We start from the raw sequence: 27,418 nt of genomic DNA, 5'->3' as shown, positions 1-27,418 counted from the left end.
TGAATACCAAGGAGGGTTCAGAAAAGGTCGCTCAACAGCTGAACAGATCCAAAATCTCAAAACGATCATCAGATATATTATACACTAAGGTCCAAGCAGTATGTGTCTGTCTTTGTGGACTTCAAGAAAGCGTACGACTCCATTGACCGGGAAGTACTGCTAAACATCTTAAATGAATTTGGAGTTGATTTGAAACTGCTGGCATTAATTAGAGCCACCCTGACCGATACAAAATCCAAGGTGAAGTTCCATGGATGTCTCTCGCATTCCTTTGACATCAAAACAGGAGTCCGACAAGGTGATGGGCTATCCCCGATACTCTTCAACTGTGTTCTTGAAAAGATCATCAGAACCCGGCGGGTGAGATTACAGGAAACCAACTACAGTCCATTGAGAATAGGAACCAAATCCAAGGGGATCGCAACAGACTGCTTAGCATTTGCTGATGATACTGCTGTTCTCTCAAACGACATAGAAACCGCTAGAGCTCAAGTTGAAATTTTAAAGGAAATTGCCGAACAAACTGGTTGGCAGATATCGTTTGAGAAAACAGAAGTAATGACTAACATCAAAGAGGCTCCACCAAAACTCCATACAAAATATGGGGACATCACCCGAGTAGACAAATTCAAATACCTGGGTGAGATTATCATGAAAAATGGACTGGACAAAGAAGCACTTCAGGAGCGAGTACGCAAACTGGAAATAGTCTACCAAACATCCCGCACAATCTACAACAAAAAATGCCTTTCCCAAAACACCAAGATACGTCACTATGAAACAGTTCTGAAGCCAGTAGCTCTATATGCAGCCGAAACCCTGTCTTTAAATGCCAACAAAGAACTCCTTGAAGAACTGGAGAAAAGAGAATGCAAAATTGTGAGAGGAATCTTGGGATCAAAGTACAGAAATGGAATCCATCAAAAGAGATCCAACAAGGAAGTCTACAGCAAAATAGAGAAAATTACCGACACAAACAGAAAAAGACGGGCACGATTTTACGGTCATCTGAAAAGAATAGACGGAAGAAAGTTAACTAAAGGAATCTTTCACTTTTTTGATTCAAACCCCAAAACCACAATTCCCTGGTTTAAAAATACCAAAGAAGACCTGCAAATGCTACATATCCCAGCTGAAGACGCCCTTAACAGAGATCTCTTCCGCAAGAAAATATTGACGAACGGGCTAAACCGAGACGAGCAACCGAAGAGAAGACACGGTGCCCCTTGGACAGAGGAGCGTAAGCAGGCCCACTCACAAAGAATGAGGGAAATTTGGGCTCTAAAGAAGGCCAAGTTCAGTGTCAAATGCAACAAGACTTAACGTGGTTCTTGATGGCCCCATCGAATTATATATATATATATAATAATAATAATTAATCACAGCTATAAATTAAAAATGCTTTATGAACTTTTAGAAATGCACCATATGCATTCTGTTGATATTAGAAACATTACATACGGCATTACAAAGATGACAACCAACAGAAGGAATTGAACTGACATGACTCAAATCACTGAGAACTTGCCATGCAGGTCAAGAAAATACAAACATGTCCTTACTTCCAGTTTAAATTGCCTCTTCAGAAAAATGATAAACTAATTTGTGTCCTCTTGATTTACATTCAGCAATATTCAAGGAATTGTGTTTAGTTTTTGACACTATTTTTGGCTGCCGAAGAGAAAGTAAAACACAGACAGTTCTCTGTTCCAACTGGAGAGAGAGACACGCACACACACTCTGTCTGTTTGCACAGTCAGTGGTCTAAAGTGAGTGTTATCAGCTGGAGCGATCGTTGATCGTTACATAAAGAACAGTACAGTATATACTCTGTATCAATATTCTTTACAAGAGCAAATGTTTCTTGTAAAGACACAATGAATCAATGGTTCCATTAGAAAATGTCACACGAAGTTTATTTAGTCTAGCGTGAACCACCATACAAACGTCTCATTTAGAAGCTGGTGAAAAAGCTTGAAACCAAAGGAATATTAGTGGATCAACATGGTGTAGGGAAGCCAACAATATTATAAAAAAACAACGCATGTGGTTGAAAACAGTTTAATCATTTTTCCACCTGTCCCTTTGAGGATAATCGCAAGAAACTGGAGTATTCAAAAGCACAAGCCAAAGAGCTGTAAAAAAGCTGGGCTGCATGCATACCAAGATCTTAACCATGACAGTAACATGTCTATAAATATCGCTTTAGTTACACCGCACGCCTCGAAGACGTGCCACTCAAAGCCTATTATTTAAAGTTTCGGTAGGCGTTATGCTCTAGAAATAGTTTGCACCAATTGCAAGTTTTACTGAATTCAATCATTTTAATTTACAAGGAAATGGAACGACTGAAAATGTACAAAAACTGTTTCAGCTAGCATACCTATATTACCATTTGATATTGAACAATTTAAAAACTTTCGTTGCAAGAAGTGACTTCAATAAAAAGTCTGAATTTGATATAGGCAAACAAGAAAAACACACAAATAAAACAGAGAATTTCAGAAACTGAAGCATAAAAGCAGAGGGGATAACTCTCCACTCCTTTTGAGTGCTAGATGGCGTTCATTCGCATGACACGTCAGAAAGTCGCACGGTGTAATCGTCAGGGTTAAAGAGGTAAATCCTGAAAAGTGAATGGTGTACTGGCATTGGTTTGGAACGTGCATGGCTGATAATCCAGGGAGGCTGGACTACTTTTATTTCAGCGAAGAATTGGATGCCGTTATGCATCACTAGACCAAGCGCCAAAAGTTGGTTGCGAGATAATCGCGTTTAAATTTGGTTCTATGTGTAAATTCGGGCGAACATAATTTTACTAAATATGGTATTACTGGTGTTGTAGGATAATAGATTGTACCTTCTCACCAAATTTCAACATTTTTATAATCGCACTACATAGATTTTCTTCAAGAAATGGCGCTTAGTCTACTGATGCAATTTAAGGTTTTTCTCAAGTGCGAATAATGTATCACGATGCTACACCAATAACCCCTAACTGATGAGTATCTACTGAGTAAAACTTCAAAAAAATACAACGTGGTGGCAGCCATGATTAAAAACTGAATCTCCTACTGTCTGAAAAGGCCCGCTAAGTGCTTGAACCACCACGAGCCGCGCCACAACTCCGGTACATTATTCAAGTTTTAAATGGAGAAATTCTAGAAGGGAAGCTATTCTCTAAAGTCGTTGCTATAACGACTTACTGATTTTATGAATTTCAACTTATTTGAGTCAAATACAAATGGTAAGACATGAGCCATTCTAGTCTATACAATTTTTAATGGATTTTCCTTCACGATAGGCCTATTATATTCTGAGAGTACAGTATTGACGTGATATTTTTAAGCCTATGGATAAGTTTTGTTCTGCTTGAGACAGAAAATGTGATTAAAGATATTTTCTCCCATAAATACACACAAATCACTGGACAGGTAATAAGATTTTTGCTCTCAGTTCATTCAATCTCGAAATCAGGATCTCCATTAAATTCATCTACGTCATCCACGATCTGAGAATCTGCTTGAAGATTCTGGTAAAATTGTTTGGTATCTGTAGGTATTAGGTGCATCAGCGAACCAAAGTCTCTTAGTTTGGCTTCAGAGATAGGGTTTCCTTTTGGCCACAGAGGTATTAATGCCTGGTGATATGGAACTCTACTTTCCCGTGGTCGTCCGTGTCTTGACTTATTTAGATTTACTTCCTGAGATTCACCATCAAATTCTAGAGAATGATTCTCAGACGCAACCTTCTTAGCAAGCTGCATTAGTAACATTGTCCTTCTCCTTACTTTTGGAAGTAGTTGATACATCGCTGAGTTTCGTCACTTGATAAACCACTCAATGTATCACCACGTAAAAATGTCAGCACTATCGAAAATGCGGGCTCCCACGCTGTCATCCGCGCGCAGTGTGAGGAATGTGGCGCTTGATCCAATGATGCAGACTGGAAAGTCGCATAGTCTACTGATGCAATTTACGTTTTTACTGATTTCCGCTTTGTCGCTTAGGTTTTCTGTTTACTAACAACTAACGGCCTCTTGTAATGCAGTGGGGAATTTTTTATAAATAGTTCAAGCCTTCCTCTACAAGATGGCGCTAAAATCTCAATTTTCATCAAATGGCGCTTAGTCTACTGATGCATAACGGCATCCAATTGTGGTTCCATTTGTCTGAATACATAAATTCTTGGAACATGCATATATATGGGTTAGTGTAAACCCACACACAGCGTACAAGGGTACTCTTCATTCTCAGAAAGTTTATCAGAGCACTCCAACATTAGATCCATTTTCTTTGACAACTATAACTGCTGTCTTCATTAACATATTCTACAAGTTTATGAACTATTTAAAGGATGCGAGATTCACACTCAGCTTTTACCAACAGGATGTGGTAACATGCCACACATCTGCAGTGGGCATGGCTGAGATTGAGGCTTTCTTCCCCAATAGAGCCACTTCAAGAGGGCTATGGGCACCAAGGTCACCTGACTTGACTCCGCCACACTTCTTCCTGTAGGGTCATCTCAGAGGGTGTGCGTAAATGAACAGATGATGATGCTTGTTGTTTAAAGGGGCCTAACCGTAAATGAACAGACCATATACGCAAGAGTATTTAAGGGAGAACATTCGCCTTAAGATTGAAGTAGTATCTCCTCAGTTTCTGGCCGTAATCTAAAGGAATGTGCAGCTCTGCATTCAGTTATGTTTGGACTCTAAAGGACACTTCCAGAATCAGATGTGATCGTCATCCTGTCGTCAAGTTACAGGTATGGCATTTCATTTACTGTTGTTAATTTAAGCACATATTTTCCAGGGCTACCTTTGAATGGGATGCCCTGTATATAAATTTTACAGGATGGTTGTATGCAAAGAGAGAGCTTTCAAACCACATAACAGTAGCATTTTGAATTACTGTTCAGCAAAGAAGTACAACACAGAAGTGTTCATTAGGCAATGCATACTTTGAACTATTATTGGAAAAAAAAAAAAAAAATACCCAGACACACTGTGTGGGAGAATAAGAAATACAATTTTAATTTAGCTATTTTTAAACTTGTCCTCGCCAAGAGGTCTCTTTTCTATAGTTGACTAAGTATGTGCATTTTATTCCACCAATATAATATTTCTGATAAAATGACAAGTAATCTAATTTCTAAATTGATAAATGTACAGTACGATATCAATAAAAATATTGGCATAAGACTTGCATGTGCTGATGAGCTGCCTTCAAAGCATCTGCTGCCGATTTCATTGTTGTTAATACAGCTGTGTTTGTATTAGCTCCTTCCAGAGCCTCTCGTTGCATTTCGATTGTGGATAAGGTGCCATCGATCTGCTGCAGTTGCTTCTCATACCGCTTCTTCCTTTTCAAGGCCTGAATTGCAGCTAAAACAAGAAAATGCAACATCAACATCAAAGATCAACATAACTTTTGGGAAAAAATACAATTATTGTTAATTGTCTGCACTCCTGTCTCAAGAGCGCCCCGACAAGTAAATATTTCTGTTTCACTCCTGTGTCGAGTGTCACCCACCCTAGGAATATATGAATTTTACTGCTTCATGTAAGTCATTTTAGTTATTTCTTATGCTGCAGTCTTGTAGCGGAAAGCTTGAGCTACATCCATGTGCAGTATAAATCAATTGTTTATAGTTGTTCGATAGTTTTATGTTCCATTATCGGTGTTTTGTCACAAGCGATCTGTTGAAATGTTGGGCCGAGACAGCAAGCGAATATGTACAGATAAGATTAGTGATTTACTGAACAAATTTAGTGATAGCAAGGAGTCTCACGTTAGTGACTTTTGTGAGAATGAAAGTATACCTGCTAATTCAAGTGACTCAAGCAGTGAAAGTGACGACGATCGTAGATCTGATAATAATAGAAGAGCTGATGTGGTTCCCGGTCAACAAGTAGCCAACCAGAAGATGTATGAAGTTCATAATGATTATTTGCCGCAGTTCGTATTCAGTACACGGAGTGGTGTAAAGTTAGGTCAAAATTTTGAGAAGCCGCTCGAATTTTTTCAGTACCTGATGTAATATTTGGAGAAATCGTGTCCGAGACTAACAGATAAGTATATGAGAAGATTTCTAGCAATGTACTGTTTTGGTACATGTTTTTCTACCCTGCATATCAATATCTTCCTCCTTATCTGTTGACACTCCAGGGTCGGTTTTTCCCTCGGATTCAGCAAGGGATCCCACCTCTACTGCCTCAAAGGGCAGTGTCCTGGAGCTTCAGACTCTGGGTTGGAGGATACAAATGGGGGGATGACCAGTACCTCGCCCAGGCGGCCTCGCCTGCTATGCTGAACAGTGGCCTCGCGGGGAGATGGGAAGGAAGTGGCCATGGCCTTAAGTTAGGTAGCATCCCGGCATTTGCCTGGAGAATTGGGAAACCACAGAAAACAACTTCCAGGATGGCTGAGGTGGGAATTGGACCCATCTCTACTCAGTTGACCTCTCGAGGCTGAGTGGACCCCGTTCCAGCCCTCATACCACTTTTCAAATTTTGTGGCAGAGCTGGGACTCAAACCCAGGCCTCCGGGGGGAGGCAGTTAATCACACTAACCCCTACACCACAGAGGTAGCATATCAATATAATCTACTACACTTTTCATTGTACTGCCTCTGGTGGAATATCCTTGAGCATTGGGTGTTGGTTTGGTGATGCAGACACTGATTTGGAATTAGCTGTGTGGGAAATGATATGTAAACAGACAGTGGGATAGGTTTAAAGCAATTGTTGAATGTGAAAACAGGAGTGTACCTTTAAAGGTAGTAAGGAATGGTAAAGACCAGTTATATTATAACAGAGAAGTAAAGAGACTAAGAAGGAGGTGCAGGTTGGAAAGAAATAGAGTTAGAAATGGTTGTGGAAGTAAAGAGATGTTGAAGGAACTTACGACATTGAATCTAATGAAGAAGTCAGCCAAGTTTAACATGACGGCAAGCATAATTGGCAGTCATACAAATTTTAGTGAAAAATGGAAGGGTATGTATAGGTACTTCAAGGCAGAAAGAGGTTCCAAGGAGGACATTCCAGGAATCATTAATGAACAAGAGGAGCATGTATGCGAGGATCTACAGAAGGCAGAAGTATTCAGTCAGCAGTATGTAAAGATTGTTAGTTATAAGGATCCGTAATAGACTATATCATAATAGACTTTGAATTCAGGAAAATTCTGGGGATTATTTTATGATACAGATCACTAATCTGTAGTGAACTAAGTATCTGCAGGCCTAGGATAGAGAAAGTGAACATCGAATAAGGGTAGAAAATCTACAGGACAAGGAAATCAGACAGAAGGACATGATTAGTGAAAAGTTCCAAACAACAGACAGTAAACATGTTCAGGACATACAGTAGTAAAAGAATGGTGGCATACGGGATGCTGCAATGGGAACGGCAAGGGAATGCCTAGTAACAGCTATGTGTAAAGATTATTGCTGTCAAATGCATATTTGACATAAATAAATATCACACGAGAACATGGTCACTTCCTTGTGCAAACTACTTTATTGTCACTAAGTCATAACACACAAATACACAATAGCAAGTGACACTACAACACTTAATAGCGGAGTACCCTGAAATCAATTCTGACAAGTACAGATATCAACAATACTGACTCACTCACTATAACACACACTCTCTTGAACTGACTCACTCTCTGACTGACTTGACAGTTTGATATATATACTGTTCGATCAACCAGCTAAAATCATCGATTTCTGGAAGGGTTCTTACAACATTCTAAACGGACCACATTCGAAACATTGATCAATCAGCTAGTCGAATGGAGTACTGCAATAATGGAACCAGCTCGAACTGTTTACTGTTTACCAATACACAAGGAAATCTCTCCAACATTCCTAATGTCTCCACAAGTATCTGGATAATAAACCTTACAGTAAGTTTCCAGAACCCTTCATATGTACCAAATTATAGCAGAATACACCTAATATACGAACATTAGAGTTTTCTACAGCTTTCGACTATATATATTTTGAGGTTAAGCTTATACACAATATGTATTTGAAGTTATACAAATTTATAATACATATTTACAGGGAACCCATGTATTAGTCATATTTAGCATTTAATAAAAGTGGGGATATTGTGAAAGTGCTGCGTGTGAGTGTGGTGCTGAGAAGCAGACATTGCTTCATGTTGTTGAGAGCTGTCCACTGTCAGCATTTAAGGACGGTTTATGGACTCTGCATGAATTGACACCAAGTGCAGTGGACTGGTTGTCGAAGCTGGACATTCTAGTTTAATTACCTCTATATTTTAATGTGTATGTTAATTGTATATTTTTACAGATTATGCTTGTAAATGCCATACGATAATAATAATAATAATAATAATAATAATAATAAAAGATAATTTAGCAACTCCCTTTCCTCCGATGCATTGTTGTTTTCGGCTTCTCTCCTTGAACGTTTTTCAGCTTGGCGGTGCACCTGTTGAATCTACCATTGGTTCCGCGCATGCCATGTATCAGGCTCCTCCGGTTCCTCTCTTTGTCCATCTATAAAGTCCCAGTCGCCTGTTCTCTTCACTGGACGTAAAAGGAAAAGTTCTGCAGGTGAGAAACCCGTGATGCGGTTAACCCGCTGTCTGATGGCCAGAAGGACTCATGTAGGTATTGGTCCCATTTGGCATGTTATCTGTCGACCAAGTAAATCCGAAGCAGCATCTTTAGCTCCTGGTTTCTCTGTTCGGTGGGATTCGCCAGCGGAAGGCAGATCGATGTAGTCCAGTGTTCAATTCCCCACTCCGACAAAGCTTGCAATCACTGCCTCGAGGTAAAGTGACTGCCATTATCCGTGAGTAGACACAGAGGATACCCATACCGACTGAAGACTTCCGCCCTTAAGAGTTGTACGATACGTCCCAATGTAGCTTCAGGGATGGCGAATGCTTCCACCCATCTGGTGAATAGATCAGTCACCCTGAAGATCCCCGTTTTTCCCCTGAGATGTCCTAGGGTAGGGTCACATAACGTCAAGGGCGAGAACCTCCCAAGGCTGATGTGGTGGGCGTCCTCTCATGCTGGTACTCGCCTTAGTGCAAGCACAAATTGCACAGGCTTGGACGTAGTTCTTTATGTCCTGATGCATGTGAACCCAGAAGAAACGTCACCGAATCAAAGAATAGGTTTCCTTTTGACCAGGATAACCAGCTTCTGGATTATCGTGGTATTTTGTCACAAAATCCTCGCAATTTGCGACCTTGGGATGACGATGACTGGAGAAGATCCAGGCAGGTGGGAAGTATACTTAAGTATACAGTCTTCGAGTCGGAAGTTCTTGTAGCACATCTTAAAATGAGCAGAGACAGATTGACAATTAGTGCTGCATTTGCTGATCCAGGATGCCATTCTGTTACAGGGTATGTCCTCAGTCTGTCACCAAGTCCCTGCTGACACTTTTTGCTGCTGGTTGACAATTAGCAAGTATATTTCCGTAGGTATATTTGTCCTACCCAGTAGAAACTCCAATGTCTTCGGAAATGTTTTAGGACACTCCTTGAGCCTCCCATGAAATTCCGGTAGGCTGTCTGTGATTACTCTGGCAACAACCGGTATCCTAAGGGGGAGGTCCATACCTCTGCCAGGTTGACTACTGCCTAGAGAAATGTTTTTCTCCAGGGTTAAAATTTTTCTATTAACCTCGGATTCAAACTTCGCAAATTTCTGGCCTACTTCGGTTTTAAAATTGTTGGATTCCTGCTCAATTTCTCCAATCTTCTCCTCAACTTTGTTTTCCAAGGTGTGCCTATCACTAACTAGTTTATCTACGTATAATTCTAAGCTGCTGATTTTGACATTAATTTTTGAAGTATCTTCTTTCAGATCTTTGACCAAAGAATTGATTTGGCCCTTTATTTCTTGAGACTGGGCCTCGATTTTCCCCTCGAGTTTTCCAGGCTGGGCCTCAATTTTTTCAGACTGGGCCTGAATCAAAGCAGTTAGGTGTGCGAACATAATCCTTACCCAGTCGTCGCTTTCTTCCTCCGAGGTGACTTTGAAGTCAAAACTGCCTGGGTCCTCCTCATTGTCTATCAAATCCTGGCACAGCATCTCTTGTAAGTCTGCTTTCCTTCCAGCCGTCAGTAAACCTCAGGATGCCGGTGCTTTTCGTAAAATCGCCATGGTCATTTGGTCGATCTTCATTGCTGAGTCTCAAAGTGTCCTGTCGAGGTCGCCAATTTATCGGTCTCAAATGTGAATTTGACGTAAATAAATATCACATGAGAACACGTTCACTTCCTTGTGCAAACTACTTTATTGTCACACAAAGTCATAACATACATTTTTTTTTCTATTTGCTTAACGTCGCACCGATACAGATAGGTCTCATGGCGACGATGGGACAGGAAAGGCCTAGGAATGGGAAGGAAGTGGCCATGGCTTTAATTATGGTACAGCCCCAGCATTTGCCTGGTGTGAAAATGGGAAAGCACGGAAAACCATCTTCAGGGCTGCCGACAGTGGGATTCGAACCCACTATCTCCAGGAAGAGAGCTCACAGCTGCGCGCTCCTAACCGCATGGCCAACTCTCCCAGTAAACACACAATTACACACAATGGCAAGTGACACTTCAACACTTAATAGCAGAGTACCCTGAAGTTGATTCCGATAAGTACAGATATCAAGAACACTGACTCACTCACTGGAACACACACTCTCTTGAAATGACTCACTCACTGACTGACAGCTCGATATACGAAGCGTGATTTTTAAGTAAGGTTCATTTTGTTGTAGACACTAGTAGTTCGCGCGCATATCGCAACGAGCACATGCGTTGTGTACCGTCATGCCTCGGGAACAACTGTGCTCAGTTTCAGCTCTGTAGCTAACCTGTACGGTTCTGTTCTGTGCTTTCAAAATGTTTAAGACTATCAACTCGCCTGCCGTGTGTGAGGTTCGGTCAGTGATACGGTCTTTGTCAGCAAGGAACCTGTCTGCTGCAGAAATTCATCGACAGATTTGCGAAGTGTACGGTGATACTGTTATGAGTGAAAGCAAAGTGTGTAAGTGGGTACGACAATTCAATAATGGCCATGACAACATCCATGATGAGGACTGCTCCGGTCGCCCTTCTTTGATTACAGACGATTTGATGGCTTCAGTTGAAGCGAAGATTCGTGAGAACAGGCGCTTCACAATAACAGGTCTCTCAAACAAATTTCCTGACATGTCGAGATCAGTGCTTTACAACATTGTTTCTGAACACCTAAAGTTTAGGAACCTGTGCTCCCGTTGGGTCCCGAAACTCCTAACAGAGGACCACAAAAACCAAAGACTTGAGTGTGCGATGAAGTTCTTGACTCGTTATGACGAAGGTGACGGCTTCTAGAGTCAGATCGTAAATGGAGACGAAACAAGGGGTTTCGCATATCACGCCCGAATCGAAGCAACAGAGCATGGAATGGAGACACACACTCGCCTGTAAAGGTGAAGGCCAAATAGACTCTGTCCCAGCGCAAAATCATGGCGTCGGTGTTTTGGGATAGACATAGTGTTTTGCTGGTCGCCTTCATGCAACGAGGAACCACTATCAATGCAGAAGCATACTGCCAAACCCTGAGAAAGCTACGCAGAGCAATTCAAAGCAAAAGACGCGACATTCTGACAAAGGGAATTGTCCTTCTCCATGACAATGCAAGACCTCACACTGCAAGTCAGACCTGTGATTTATTGGACAGTTTTGGCTGGGAAGTTTTAGACCACCCACCCTCCAGTCCTGATCTTGTGCCGAGCGATTACCATCTGTTCCTCCACCTCAAACATCGCCTCAGTGGCAACCATTACAATGATTATGACGACGTGAAAATGGCAGTGAACTCTTGGTTATCGGAGCAGGCGGCAAGTTTCTATGAAGAGGGTATTTTAAAATTGGTTACGAGGTATGATAAGTATTTGAACAAACTTGGCAACTATGTCAAAAAAATAGAGTGAAGTATGTACTTTCTGAAAATAAATTCACTTTTTTGAAATAACCTTTCGTTGTGTACTTATTTTCAAACAGACCTTACTTAAAAAACACGCCTCGTATATACTGTTTGATCAACCGTCTAGAATTATAAATTTCTGGAAGGGTTCTTACAACATTCTAAATGGAACACATTCGAAACATCGATTGACCAGCTAGTCGAATGGAGTACTTTGGTAATGGATCCAGCTCGAACTTCTGATTGCTGTTTACCAATACACATGGAAATCTCTCCAACATTTCTAATGTCTCTACATGTATCTGGATAATAAACCTTACAGTAAGTTTCCAGAACCCTTCATATGTACCAAATTATGGCAGAATACACCTAATATACGAACATTATAGTTTTCTACAGCTTTCGACTATATATATTTTTAGGTTAAACTTATACACAATATGTATTTGAGGTTATACAAATTTATAATACATATTTACAGGGAACCCATGTATTAGTCATATTTAGCATTTAATAAAAGATCATTTAGCATTTAATAAAATATAATTAAAATATTGTAACGAGTTGGCGGGTAGTATGATCAATTAACATTAGACTGGTAGCTTCAATACTAAGATTTATTAGCTAGGCACTAAACTACACACAACTTTTGCTCATAACACACACTCAGTTCAGGCGCTCTCTCTCCCTTCGTTTTTCACTTGTTCTCACACTACACAGTTTTACACTCACACACAAGGTCCCGCGTCGCACGGCTACACATTCTCTCCTTCGCCGACAGTCCGCACTGTAGCACACTAGTCCGATAATCATGGCAGTTCACATACTTCACTACACTGCAGTCGCTCACGACTGAACCACACCAACTTCTAACTCAGTCTAACTCTCACTGACTGCAGGCAGGTCATTCCTCTCTTATATACCTCCACTGGCCCTTCTAGAATCGTCCGGATGCTGGATGGATCCAGGAACATCGCGAGATGGAACACTCCAGATTAATCGTGGAGTCATTTCCACACTCCTCTGCTACGGGACTGCGAGCGGAAGCGAGTGGGGCTGGCCTACCACTTGAGTGTTGCAAGTGATTGGCACAGTTGAAGCGTAAGGGGTGGGTCTATACAGTGCCGGGCCGGGCCCGCTGCCAGTTGACATGGTGGACGCTATGACTATTACAATATATTAAACATAATAATTGAAGGTTCTACAACAGTTAGGATGTCATAGCTACGACAAGATTATCAAAAGCAAACTTCTTGGTGGAATGATGAAGTAGGAGCAGTTTGTAAATGTAAAACAAAGGTATATCAAAATGGTTCCAAACAAGGACTGATTCAGACAGGGAATTGTACATAGATGAAAGAAACAGTGAAACAAACTGTTAAATCCAAGAAGATCTTGTAGAAAGATTTTGGCAATAATCTAGAAAGGCTTAAATCAATTTGAGAACAGTCCACCCTTTTCAACAGTAAAATAATGTATCTTTTTAAAAGAAACACACTTTTAACTATTCTAAAGCTAATTAATTTCTAGTGGTATCATTATCCTAGCAAGGGACCGACTGACTTATTTCCTTTAATTCCAGGTGGAACACAGGGCCTCGACAAAATTTCTCCAGCTTCTTCTATCTGCCGCCAATGCTTTCACCTCCCTCCATGTCTTGTTAAGTCTAGCAATCTCTCTGTCTATGGTTCTCTTCCAGGTAATCCTCTGTCTGCCTTGCCTGCGACTGCTTTGTGGATTCCAACTCAATGCCTGCTTTGTGATACTTTCTTGTGGTCTTCTCAGGGTGTGCCCAATCTATCTCAATATTCTTCTCATTATCTGTTCCTTTATGGGACTTTGACTTATGGCCTCCCAAAGGTCTTTGTTTGAGATGGTCTTTGGCCACCATATTCTCATAATGTACCTCAAACACCGATTTATAAGTCTGTAACCTTGTGGTAATGTCTTTGGTCACTTTCCAGGTCTCACTTCCATACAGTAACATAGATTTAACATTTGAGTTGAATTATCTTAGCTTCGTTTTTATACAAATGTGAGGGGATCTCCATATTGGTCGTAACTGTGCAAAAGCTCCTTTGGCTTTATACGATTCACCACATCTCTAACAGCACCTCCATCCTGGCTTATCATGCTTCCTAAGTAGCAAAATTTCTCTACCCATTCTATATCCATTCCATCTAGAGTCAAGCTACATTGTTACGATGGTTTATGCGCATTTCCTTAGTCTTTTTGTTATTAATCTTTAAGCCTACATCTTTAGCTTCTATTTTTAAATAATTCAGTTTGATTTCCACGTCCCGAAAACATTCTGCAAGAAGACAGATCATCCGCATAATCCAGTTTTATAATACCAATGTAATGGTCCGTTATTGGACATTATAAATTTTGCAGTTAACTCATTCCTGGTTGCCAGCGTTTCGCCCTTCACACATGGCCACGAATTTGTCTTGCCCCATTTTAAGTAATTTATTCATCTAATCAGTTTTCTTTTTTTTTTTTTTTAGGCTTCACTATCCACATTGAACTGAGACAATTTTAGTCCAACTAGGACCATATTCAATCCACCGCTTATTATGTGCCGGTTAAGACCTTGTTAATCATATAACTAATGGACTTCGACCTATATCTCTACCGATATGAACAGAGAAGTAAACTTTAATCTCACTTCAACATTTTAATATGTACATCAAGATTCTAACCTCACGTATCATCAACCCAATACTGAATGTGTAACACCAACAGTTTCACAACCACAAGAGACTATTACGCCTGTAATGCATCGCAAAACACCACCATATATTTCATCTACCTTTCCTTTTTAAGTGTGAAATTGTTGTTATATGTATTTTGTATCATATTGTACGTATATTGTTAACCCTCCAAGTGGCAAGCGCCTGATATCAGGCGTTTTGACATGCTCTTTATTTTATTTCGATAATCTTATTATTATTCATCGAAATGTGCTAATTACGAATCAATTGAAGGAGAAATGTTCGGCCATAATCATGAAATAGTTTGTATAATAACATCTTACACTAATCTAGTGTAAATCGTTGCCAAAGTAGCGTCATAATTCCGCTGTCTTATGCTAGCTGCTACATACTCAGCGGCCGGCCGCACGAATGTCTCAGCTGAGCCAGCTATATTTAGTCGCCAGTTTTCCTTCTGATATCAATCTGAAGTGTTGATATGCACTCATCTCAGCAATACTGAATCATTTCCTCACAGGAACAGTGAATAAATCTTCAAAGGGACTGTCTCAGATTGTTTTAGGTGCAAAACTTGAACCTAGGCAAATCGTTTGCTTTAGGCAAGGTGACGTTCTACTGGTTGCTTATAAAGAGACGAAAACAAGGAAACCAGTTTATTGTCTCACATCGGGATGTTACACTGAGGGAAATGAGGGGTTAAAACCACTACTGATTCATAAGTACAATACCTTCATGGGAGGTGTAGATAATAAAGGTAAGTGCATTTTCCATGCCACTTGTTCCAGACCCACTAGAAGGTACTGGAAGCAGTTTTCTTCAAATCTTCTAGATATGACATTATTTGACACATACATCCTGTACATAAAGAACACTGATAAGCCTTTAGCAAGACGAGACTTCATGATCGCTATAGTTAGGGGATTGCAAGATGAACAGTTTCCAATTCCAGTTGTGAAGCCAACAGGTCATGCAGGAGGCCCCTCTCATGCTCTCGAAATATTGCCACAGAATAACAATCGCCTATGTGTTGTGTGCTTGAAAGTAAAGAAGAAGAAGGAGAAGAAGTCTACATTCTGGTGTCGAGGATGTAATGGTGGTATTCACCACGGGTGTTATAAACTAGTGCACTTCTGGAGGCCTCACAATCATGGAGTAAAAAAAAGACCCACCCAAGTGACTCTGAGTGAAATGTACAAGTGGTAGCATACAATTGTTGTATACATTGTTGTATAATTTTTCCAGCTAAGAACAGTATTATAAACTATGTACTGGTACGCACCTATTTACTATGAACTGGTGCTTCTTTTGTATATGTCATTTTTTAAATTTACCTAAATATAAACATTTTATATATAGCAAAACTTTTGCAAAAATAAATAATATAAACAAATTCAACATATTTTTGGTCCTACACTTTGTGGATGATAAATAACAGCTTTAGTATCACCATCATCTTATTCCTTGTACTTTTGAGGATAAAAGGGTGTGCTGTTTATTTATATATAACAAGTCAACGATTTTTAACACAATTTATACTAAGAGTCTGCAACACCGGTAAAATATCGCTGCCATTACAGGCTAAATGACCGCCACTTCGAGGGTTAATCATAATATAATATGTTACTCGCCCAGTTTGCAATTTTAGGCTGAAGATGACACTCTTACGTGTCGAAACCGGTATCATGAATAAATAGCACGTTGTAAACTAATATCTTCCACAACATATATTTAGTATTGAATAGGTGGAACCTTCATTCAAATTTTAACAGTGTAATTTGTAATGGAGTATGGAGTGGGTGATAAAGCTAATCAATGAGTACAAGAAGAGGGACGTGGTATGGAAGCCCCAAAACACAGAACATTTTAATAAAAAGAAAAAACAGGACTCATGGCAGAAGGTAGGAAATGAACTGAACGAATCAGTTGAGAACTGTAAAAGAAAAATGGAATACTTGTTGGCTTTACTAAAACTTACATACTTCATCAGATGTCAATGATTAGTTAAGAAAAATGCCTTTCAAAAAAGATGATTTAAATCAAACACCTATCAATCAGCAAACTCTGTTCCAATGAACTTTGATGTGATGTAAAGAAACAAACAAGAGGGTCATTCAAATGATCAATTCAGATCTGCTTCTTAATGCATTCATTGCTTGCAGCATGGAGCACATGCGGCTGATGCTTATAAGCGTTCTTTCATTTATAACTCTCTGGTGTTAGAAGATTTTACAGTCTATTAGACCTTCTTCAACTGTTAATTAGAGTTTCTTAGATAAGAAATAAGAAAATTAAACAGAAAATGTAGAATAGTAAACAGGAAAATCAAAGGTAGGGAGAATAGAGAAACTAGAAAACAGCTAATGAGGGAACTGAATAGAGTGAAAAAGGAAGCAAAAGAGAATTATATGAATGGCATTCTTCAAGAGGGTAATGACCACAAAGGGAAATGGAAAAAGCTGTATTCATATATTAGGAATCAAAAAGGAAAAGGATTCCAAATTCCTACAATGGCGGGAGAAGGGGGTGAACACTATTTAACAGATACTCTTTAGTAGGGAATTCAGAGATTCAGTAGAAGATTGTCAGGACTTGGAAACCGTAACAGAGAGGGAGAGACACACAGGGTTAAAAGAAGCTTCTCATTAACAAATGAAGATATTTTCAGAGAAATCCAACTGCTTCAGCAAGGAAAAGCAGCAGGAAGTGATCAAATTACTGGGGAGGTATTAAAGACAATGGGGTGGTATATAGTGCCTTATTTAAAGTTTCTCTTTGACTATGTCATAAATAATAGTGTAATACCAAAGGAATGGAAGGAATCTATAATAATACCAATTTATAAAGGAAAGGGTGATATAAGGAAACCAGAGAACTACAGACCAATCAGCCTGACCAGTATAGTTTGTAAAATACTGGAGAGTTTAATAGCAAAGTACATCAGAGGGATATGTGATGATAAAAATTTGTTCATGAGGAGCCAGTATGGATTTAGAAAGAAATTTTCTTGCAAGGCACAACTGGTGGGATTTCAGCAGGACATATCAGATCAGTTAGATTCAGGAGGCCAGTTAGATTGCATAGCCATAGATCTTTCCAAAGCCTTTGATAGAGTGGAACATGGAATATTATTAAATAAATTGGAGGGAATAGGATTGGACGTAAGGGTTACACGTTGGATAAGAACATTTCTAAATTCAAGGGTTCAAAAAGTCAAAGTAGGAAATAATATATCACAGGAAGAGAAAGTTTGGAAGGGAACTGCACAGGGTAGTATAATCGGTCCGTTACTTTTCTTAATATATGCAAATGATTTAGGGAACAATATAACATCGAAAATAAGATTGTATGCAGATGACAATTGTTTATAGGGAAATAAATAACACTGAGGATTGTTCAGAATTATAAAGGGACCTTGAGAGTATCCAAGAATGGGTTGAAGAAAATAATATGAAGATTAATGGAGGCAAATCAACTGTTACAACATTTACAAACAGGAGTTTTAAAACTGAATTTGAATATACTTCGGATGAGGTAGTTATCCCAAAAGATGGCAAGTGCAAATACTTAGGTGTGAGATTTGAAAGTAATTTGCACTGGAAGGGTCATGTTGATGACATTGTTGGGAAAGCATACAGATCGTTACATGTCATAATGAGGCTACTTAAAGGATGCAACAAAGAATTAAAAGAGAAAAGTTACTTAAGTATGGTTCGTCCATTATTGGAATATGCAAACAGTGTTTGGGATCCTCACCAAGAATACCTAATAAAAGAACTAGATGGTGTGCAGAGGAAAGCAGCAAGGTTTGTAACAGGAGATTTCAGGAGAAAGAGTAGTGTATCAGAAATGTTAAAGGAACTTGGGTGGGAAACTTTAAGTAAGAGAAGGGAGAAAACTAGACTTATAGGATTATATAGAGCCTATACAGGAGAAGAAGCATGGAGAGATATCCGTGAGAGGCTTCAGTTGGAAAATAATTATATTGGTAGAACTGACCACAAGTACAAAATTAGAAGGAATTTTAGCAGAAGCGAGTGGGGTAAATTTTCTTTCATTGGAAAGGGCGTGAAGGAGTGGAACAGTTTACCAGGGGTAGTGTTTGATCCTTTTCCAAAATCTGTACAGATATTCAAGAAGAGAATAAACAATAAAGATAATAAATTAAATGTTAGAGGGCATTCGACCAGTGCAGGTTATTGTAAATAAAATTTTAAAAAATGTGTGTGATTAAATTAATTCCATCCCCTGGTCTAAGGAGTTTGGACAGCCCAAGTAGGGGACTGCCTGTAGTGGTGAAGTACAGTGGGGACTTCGAGGGCCCTGGGACTGCTACGGTAGCTGTGAAGGCCCTTCAGGAACTCTGAAAAGTGGTGGCAAAAGGGGCTCTGGTTAAGATGCAGCAGGTCGTTATGCTACTTAGGTTCCAAAATGGGTAAAATATAAATATGTAAATAAATTCAATGTTAATCTTATACCAGTTGTATAGTATTATTAGAAGTAATTTCACATACCGTACTGTATATGAGTTGACTATGTTTGTAAGATATTATAAGTAGAATTTTGTAAACAATATAAATTTATTAAGGATGATGTGTGTGTTTAATTGAAAAAATTTTTAGCGTAAATTGTATAATATTGTATTCTAGGAAAATTTTCTTTGTCTCCTGTTAATTTAAAATTTAGTGCTTGACAATAATGTATTTTAGTGTACCATTTGCCACCGAGGTAGACACCTCATTTGCAAATAAAGAGATTTTGATTTGATTTGATTTAATCAAGTTTCTGAGTTATTCAACAATTGTAGTTATGATCTAACCAGTTGTGCATTATCATTTAGCTTAAGCCTGGCAGTACTTCACGTAAGTAGAGATTTTGTTGAATGGAAAAAATGTAATAATCTGCAGTCAAATGATGAAAATTGTCTTTGGGAGGTAACATTATAAACATTAATTACCAGAAGACTTTAAAGGATGTGATGGTGCAACGACCTAAATTGCTGCAGGCCAAACCGTTCTATACAGCTAAATTTAGTAGCTCCAACACCTCTTAAGGCATTTAATTGAAGGGATATTAAACCACATTGCTTTAATAATAATAATAATAATAATAATAATAATAATAACAATGATAGCAACAGTAATTTTCTGGATACTGACTATTTCTTTTGGTTGGTTGGCTAGTTGTGTTTTCTTAGGAAAACAATGTTTCCCTGCAATTTCTTTCCTTCACATGGTAAAATATCAAAAGATACCATGTATTATTTATTAAATAGAAAGCGCACAATGTGCATGATACATATTAATGCAATTCTACTATTACTCACTACAAAGTTGCCTTATTGATATAGTCCTTTTATTACACAATAGAGCATGATTATCTGTTACACTGTCCCCCACACCATTTATACTTGCAATCTGAGGTTGGGTCGTGGAGTTTTATATTTGTACACAGCTTGAAGTGAAATCCATGTACCGCAAAACGGGTGATTGTATGCCTCAATTCACAGTTAGTGCTTTTCCATTCATTAGATGTCATAGCTTCTGTGGCGTAGAATTATATAGGAATATTCCTCTTCTTTTCATACAGAATCTGTAATAGTGTGAAGCTTTGCTGTGTACACAGCAAGGTCATTTCATAAAAGATACCATGTATTCTGAAGGGTTGTTAGAATAATTTTGACGGATCAATACATACAATGAGTGCACCGAAAGGTCTGTAGGCCTATTCGATAAGCAAGAAGTCAAATATTTTAGATAGGGATAGCTATAAATGAAAGAACAAGTTAGAAGTGCAAAGATTTCTACTGGGGAATTAAAAATAACCATTCATATTGATTGAAACTCTAATTAGACTTTGGCTGACAGTTGCTACTGACCTTTCAGAATCAGTTGTAAATAGTGATTTTATAATTCTTAGGCTATAACCCACTTTAATGTAAATGGTAAATATCCCTATTACATGATATAGCCTTCATAAGGATGAGGAATGCTTGTATAAGGCTAAACAATAAATGAAAGTCAATATCGTTCAATGTAGAGTTAAAAGAAAAGTGCAACTAACTTATTTAAACCCATCACTAAAATAGGTTATGTTATCAAGTTACCACTTAAGAAAAAAATAATACCTCTCTTATTTTTTGTTCCATTTTTACGGGCTATACCGATTTCTTGTTCAATTTTCTTCTCTAAAAAGTCTTGCTTTTTAATGAGCATTTCCTCGGTTTCTCTCAACTTTTGAATAGCTTCCCCAGTCGAAGGGGCTTTTTCTTCCTTCTTGCCACCGAACACTTTACTAAGAAAACTCATGTTGAATAGTTTCGCGAGTGTAGTAAGTAACAATTAGTCTTATTCAGTATACAAAAAGGCTGAATCAGGCACGTCCCTTAAGGTAGAAAATTCACACGATTCACCATTGATAACCTTGCAGTATGTCAGACAGACCGACGACGAGCGAAACGAGCAATGTTAACAGCTGCACAGTCAAAGACAATCTATAAGAAATGTCAAATAATTATTAAATATATTGTGTTTTCAAACGCTATCATTAACACGGTACACAATCCATAGTACGATAGAGCCGAAGTGAATAAAATAAGGATTTTAAATGGCTAAATCTCTTTAAACAAGGTGGAAAAAACAAAACTACAAGCTATAATTTCTTTGATGTTGTCATTTGACAGACGCATTATCACGTGGTAAGATTTCATGCTCGCAGATGGTGTCATCCGTTAACTGAGTCAGTAGTGGAATGTGCCGCCAATTTCAAGATAGATTTATAATTCTTTAATTTAATATCAAGTCCTAATTTACAGAATGTTCTTTGGAAGATACAATTATAAGGAAGAGGAGGATTTCTTCGGTTAGTTGTGCTTTCTTTTCGTGTTCTTATTTTTCTACATTCAGAATAGGCCTACATATCTTTTCAATGCATGTGTGTTTTACTATATTTAATGTTTTGATACGATATTTATTATTTGGCAAAACCAACTTATTGATGAGAAATTAAATAATTTTAGTTACAAGTTTGTTAATCCAAAGAGTATCTCGGCACTCGTTCAAGGCTTAGGCCTTCTCAGGGATAAATAAATACCCCTCGTGTGGACTGTGGGGTGATGGCTCAGTTATTTCGTTGGTAGCCTCTCTCCACGGTGACTTTGGTTTAAGACTGGTTTATTCCTTGTGGGTTCGAATTCAAAATGCTCTGTGACTGACTGTTGCAAGATTTGAGGTTGAATTTAAAAAGAAATTAAGTTAATAGCATAATTTTAAAAAAAATGAGTAAAATATCTTCAGCCTACCCTAATTATTCACAAGGGTCTTGGAAGTCACTTAGGCTTATTTTGGGTTTTCGCCAGAGTGTAAGGTGCAAAGCTTTGGAAGTCTTGAAATTCAATGTAATGTGTAACTTGAACAATCTGTTCCTGTAAAGACTTCCAATGAATTACATACCAATATTGTTTTGATTTATGATATCTCTGCTCAGTCCGGCTCCATGGTAAATGGTTAGCATACTGGCCTTTGGTCACAGGGGTCCCGGGATCGATTCCCGGCAGGGTCGAGAAATTTAACCATTATTGGTTAATTCCACTGGCACGGGGGCTGGGTGTAAGTGTGTCTTCATCACGACGTGCAGGTCGCCTGCGGATGTCAAACCAGAAGACCTGCTCCTGGCGAGCTGAACATGACCTCGGACACTCCCGGCACTAAAAGCCATACGCCATTTCCATAACTGCCCAGAATTTGAGACACGACAGTCTCTGGTTTATACTGTGTAGAATGAGAGAGACTGCTGGAAAATTGAGAAGTAAACCATAACTGTTCTAATAACTAAACTAATAAATAATTCTAATAAATAAACTGTTCTAATAATGCTGAAATATTTTGAAGTGGCCTGCTTCTAACAAAATATCTAGCTTCACAGCAGTTATACCAAAGAGATTATCCAATTAAATATGGTATTGTTAACTTCCACAGTTTTTTTTTTGTAATTAACAGTACCCTAACGAACTTAGGCCTATATAGCTTTAAAATGCACCTTTGTTTAGAGCCCCTATCCAATTTCTGCAAAAGAGTTAAATTGATAATGATTGGAAGGAGAAGACCAAGTAAGTTGGCCATGCATTTAGTGTCGCATGTGACCTTGCCGCGGTGGGGAGGCTTGCGTGTCCCAGTGATGCAGATAGCCGAGCCGCAGGTGCAACCATATCGCATGGGTATCTGTTGAGAGACCAGACTAACGAATGGTTCATCGAAAGGGGGGTAGCAGCCTTTCGGTAGTTGCAAGGGCGGCAGTCTAGATGATTGACTGATACAGCCTTGTAATAATACTCAACATGGCTTAGCTGTGTTGATACTGCTACACAGCTGAAAGCAACGGGAAACTACAGCCGTAACTACCTCCCGAGGACATGAAGCTCTCTCTGTATGAATGATGTACTGATGATGGCTTCCTCCCGGGTAAAATATTCCGGAGGTAAACTAGTCCCCCATTCGGATCTCCGGGTGGGGACTACACGAGAGGGGGCGATCATCAGGAAGATGGATACTGACATTCTGCGAGTCGGAGCGTGGAATGTTAGAAGTTTGAATCGCTGTGGTAGGTTAGAGAATCTGAAAAGGGAGATGGATAGGCTAAAGTTAGATGTAGTTGGTATAAGTGAAGTACGTTGGCAGGAAGAACAGGATTTTTGGTCAGGCGACTACCGAATTATCAACACGAAATCAAACAGGGGAAATGCAGGAGTTGGTTTAATAATGAATAAGAAAATAGGGCAGCGGATAAGCTACTACGACCAGCATAGTGAAAGAATTATTGTCGTCAAGATAGACACCAAACCAATGCCCACCACAATAGTACAGGTCTATATGCCTACTAGTTCAGCGGATGATGAAGAAATTGAAAGAATATATGAGGAGATAGAAGATTTAATACAATATGTAAAAGGTGACGAGAATCTAATTGTGATGGGAGACTGGAATGCAGTGGTAGGCCAAGGAAGAGAAGGTAGTGCAGTAGGAGAATTTGGATTGAGACAAAGGAACGAAAGAGGAAGTCGGCTGGTTGAATTCTGCACTGATCATAATTTAGTCCTTGCCAATACTTGGTTCAAACACCACAAACGACGGCTGTATACGTGGACGAGACCTGGAGACACTGGAAGGTATCAAATAGACTTCATTATGATTAGGCAGAGATTCAGAAACCAGGTGTTGGATTGCAAAACTTTCCCAGAAGCAGACGTGGACTCTAACCACAACTTGTTGGTCATGAAATGCCATCTGAAGTTGAAGAAATTGAAGAAAGGAAAGAATGCAAAAAGATGGGATCTAGACAAGTTGAAAGAAAAGAGTGTGAGGGATTGTTTCAAGGAACATGTTGCACAAGGACTAAATGAAAAGGCTGAAGGAAACACAATAGAGGGAGAGTGGAGAGTCATGAAAAATGAAGTCAGTAGGGCTGCTGAAGAAATGTTAGGAAGGAAGAAAAGATCAACTAAGAATCAGTGGATAACTCAGGAGATACTAGACCTGATTGATGAACAACGAAAATACAAGAATGCTAGAAATGAAGAGGGCAGAAAAGAATACAGGCGATTAAAGAATGAAGTGGATAGAAAGTGCAAGATAGCTAAGGAAGAATGGCTGAAGGAGAAGTGCAAGGATGTCGAAGGCTGTATGGTCCTGGGAAAGGTAGATGCTGCATACAGGAAAATCAAGGAAACCTTTGGAGAAAGGAAATCTAGGTGCATGAATATTAAGAGCTCAGATGGAAAGCCAGTTCTAGGGAAAGAAGACAAAGCCAAAAGATGGCAGGAACATATCCAACAGTTGTATCAAGGTAACGATCTAGATAATTTGGTTCTGGAACATGAAGATGATGTTGATGCTGATGAAATGGGAGACCCAATTTTGAGGTCAGAGTTTGACAGAGCTGTGAGTGACCTAAATAGGAACAAGGCACCTGGAATTGATGATATTCCCTCTGAATTACTGACTGCCTTAGTAGAAACCAGCATGGTAAGGTTATTTCATTTAGTGTGCAGGATATATGAGACAGGAGAAGTCCCATCTGATTTTCGGCAGAATGTTGTTATACCTATTCCCAAGAAAGCTGGTGCTGACAGGTGTGAAAACTACCGCACCATTAGTTTAGTATCTCATGCCTGCAAAATTTTAACACGTATTATTTACAGAAGAATGGAAAAACAAGTTGAAGCTGAGTTGGGAGAAGATCAATTTGGCTTCAGAAGAAATGTAGGAACACGTGAAGCAATCCTGACTTTACGTCTGATCTTAGAGGATCGAATCAAGAAGGACAAGCCCACGTACATGGCATTCGTAGATCTAGAAAAGGCATTCGATAATGTTGATTGGAACAAGCTACTTATGATTCTGAAGATGATAGGGATCAGATACCGAGAATGAAGAATTATCTACAACCTGTATAAAAATCAGTCTGCAGTGATAAGAATCGAGGGCTTTGAAAAAGAAGCAGCAATCCAGAAAGGAGTGAGGCAAGGCTGCAGTTTGTCCCCTCTCCTTTTCAATGTTTACATAGAACAGGCAGTAAAGGAAATCAAAGAGAAATTTGGAAAGGGAATCACAGTCCAAGGGGAGGAAATCAAAACCTTGAGATTTGCCGATGATATTGTTATTTTATCTGAGACTGCAGAAGATCTCAAGAAGTTGCTGAATGGTATGGATGAAGTCTTAGGCAAGGACTACAAGATGAAAATAAATAAGTCGAAAACAAAAGTAATGGAGTGCAGTCGAACGAAGGCAGGTAATGTAGGAAATATTAGATTAGGAAACAAAGTCTTAAAGGAAATAGATGAATATTGTTACTTGGGTAGTAAAATAACTAACGATGGCAGAAGTAAGGAGGACATAAAATGCAGACTAGCACAAGCAAGGAAGAGCTTTCTTAAGAAAAGAAATTTGCTCACTTCAAACATTGATATCGGAATTAGAAAGATGTTTTTGAAGACTTTTGTGTGGAGCGTGGCATTGTATGGAAGTGAAGCATGGACGATAACTAGCTCAGAAAGAAAGAGAATAGAAGCTTTTGAAATGTGGTGTTACAGAAAATGCTGAAGGTGAGATGGATAGATCGAATCACGAATGAAGAGATACTGAATTGAATTGGTGAGAGGAGATCGGTTTGGCTAAATTTGACGAGAAGAAGAGATAGAATGATAGGACACATCTTAAGGACTTGTTCAGTTGGTTTTAGAAGGAAGTGTAGGTGGTAAGAACAGTAGGGGTAGACCAAGGTATGAATATGACAAACAGATCAGAGCAGATGTAGGATGCAATAGTTATGTAGAAATGAAAAGGTTAGCACAGGATAGGGTGGCATGGAGTGCTGCGTCAAACCAGTCTATGGACTGATGACTCAAACACAGTTGTGAGTTTGTATTTGGGGGATGGTGGTTAAAATCTCACCGTTGGCAGTCCTGAAGATGGTTTTCCGTGGTTTCCTGTTTTCACAACAGGCAAACACTGGGGCTGTGTCTTAATTAAGGCCGCGGCCATTACCTTCCCAATCTTGGCCCTTTCCCATCATACCATTGCTGAAAACTTTTATGCATTAATGCGACGTTAAACTACTAGCAAGAAAAAAATGGAATGAGGAGAAAATTAATGCAGGATAATGGAGTTTATATTCTGTCTTGTTAGCCTATTGCTATTTCTTGATGAATGGAATATTTTTTCATCTGTCTCATCGAATAGACATCATCGCCTTAAAGAAAAACAAACAAAAATGTGGGTGTGTAATCGACACAACCAGTAGAAAAAGAAAAGGAGAGTATGTACAATTCATGTATCCCTTCCTATCTTAATAAATACCACCCAAAAAATGTTGGAGTTGTGGGACTTGGGGTTAGAGTCAGGAGCAAATTTTGTCTTTGTTGACTTCTGCGACAGATGATATAGATGTTGATTCCCATAGGGAATCTGAAATATTTGTCCCAAATGAGTAGATTTATAATACCAATATAAATGGTCCGTTATTGGACATTATAAATTTTCCAATTTGTCCCGAATGAGTAAATTTATAATACCAATATAAATGGTCCGTTATTGGACATTAGGTATCAATTTTTGGTAGTGAGACAAAGTCTCTCATAGTGCATTGACACTGCCGGTGGCTTCAAGTAGCCTACGTAGTGGCCTCCACGGTATGCACTAGCCATGCATCTTGGTAGGTGTACTAGATACCAACTAACGAGCCCAATCTAGCACACGGGGGTGAAACGCTGGCAATCAGGAATGAGTTAACTGGAAAATTTATAAAGTCCAATAACGGACCATTTATATTGGTATTCTGCGACAGATTCAATCAACAAAAAGTCATCCACACCGTCACCCCTACAGCACTAAAGGGGTCAATCCGGGTATGGAGACATCATCTACATGCATCCTTGTGTTAATGCACTCAGTGCACTGCAATCATACATCTTTTTCTTTAATATTATATTTCACCTTAGCAGTTACGAATACACTCATCAAGCAGAAGGCTATTCACCTCTAATAAACCAAAATCTGGCTTTATTTTACTACTGTACATACCATACATTATGTTAAGATTAGCAATTAGAAATTATAGAGCGTTGGAAGGAACATTTCTCTGCGCTACTAAATCATACCTCCAATGTTGCTGAAGACTTCCTTTGTAATGTCCCTCAGCAGCCCCAACAACCATGGATGGCAGTTCCACCCACATACAGAGACT

The 27,418-nt window shown here is 39.1% G+C and overlaps 2 protein-coding genes across 4 annotated transcripts in view; one reads left to right on the top strand and one right to left on the bottom strand.

The window, feature by feature from the left end:
• Nucleotides 1–21,233, bottom strand: part of shrb (charged multivesicular body protein shrub) — a 44,608-nt gene extending 23,375 nt beyond the window's left edge. The window contains exons 1-2 of the mRNA XM_067145661.2: nucleotides 20,808–21,233; nucleotides 5,212–5,389 (exon numbers count right to left, since the gene is read on the bottom strand). Coding sequence (XP_067001762.1) covers nucleotides 5,212–5,389; nucleotides 20,808–20,988 — 359 coding nt within the window. The 5' untranslated portion in view covers nucleotides 20,989–21,233. The remainder of the gene's footprint in view (nucleotides 1–5,211; nucleotides 5,390–20,807) is intronic.
• A 165-nt stretch (nucleotides 21,234–21,398) lies between these two features.
• LOC136871927 (TBC1 domain family member 31) overlaps nucleotides 21,399–27,418 on the top strand; it is a 392,653-nt gene continuing 386,633 nt past the window's right edge. For all 3 annotated transcript variants that reach the window (XM_068227257.1, XM_067145659.2, XM_067145660.2), the window contains exon 1: nucleotides 21,399–21,541. The gene's annotated coding sequence lies outside the window, so the exon portion shown is untranslated. The remainder of the gene's footprint in view (nucleotides 21,542–27,418) is intronic.

The sequence above is a fragment of the Anabrus simplex genome, chromosome 4 (assembly GCF_040414725.1).
Source record: "Anabrus simplex isolate iqAnaSimp1 chromosome 4, ASM4041472v1, whole genome shotgun sequence".
In the NCBI taxonomy this organism is placed as follows: Eukaryota; Metazoa; Arthropoda; class Insecta; order Orthoptera; family Tettigoniidae; genus Anabrus; species Anabrus simplex.
This window is presented reverse-complemented; position numbering and strand designations above follow the sequence as displayed.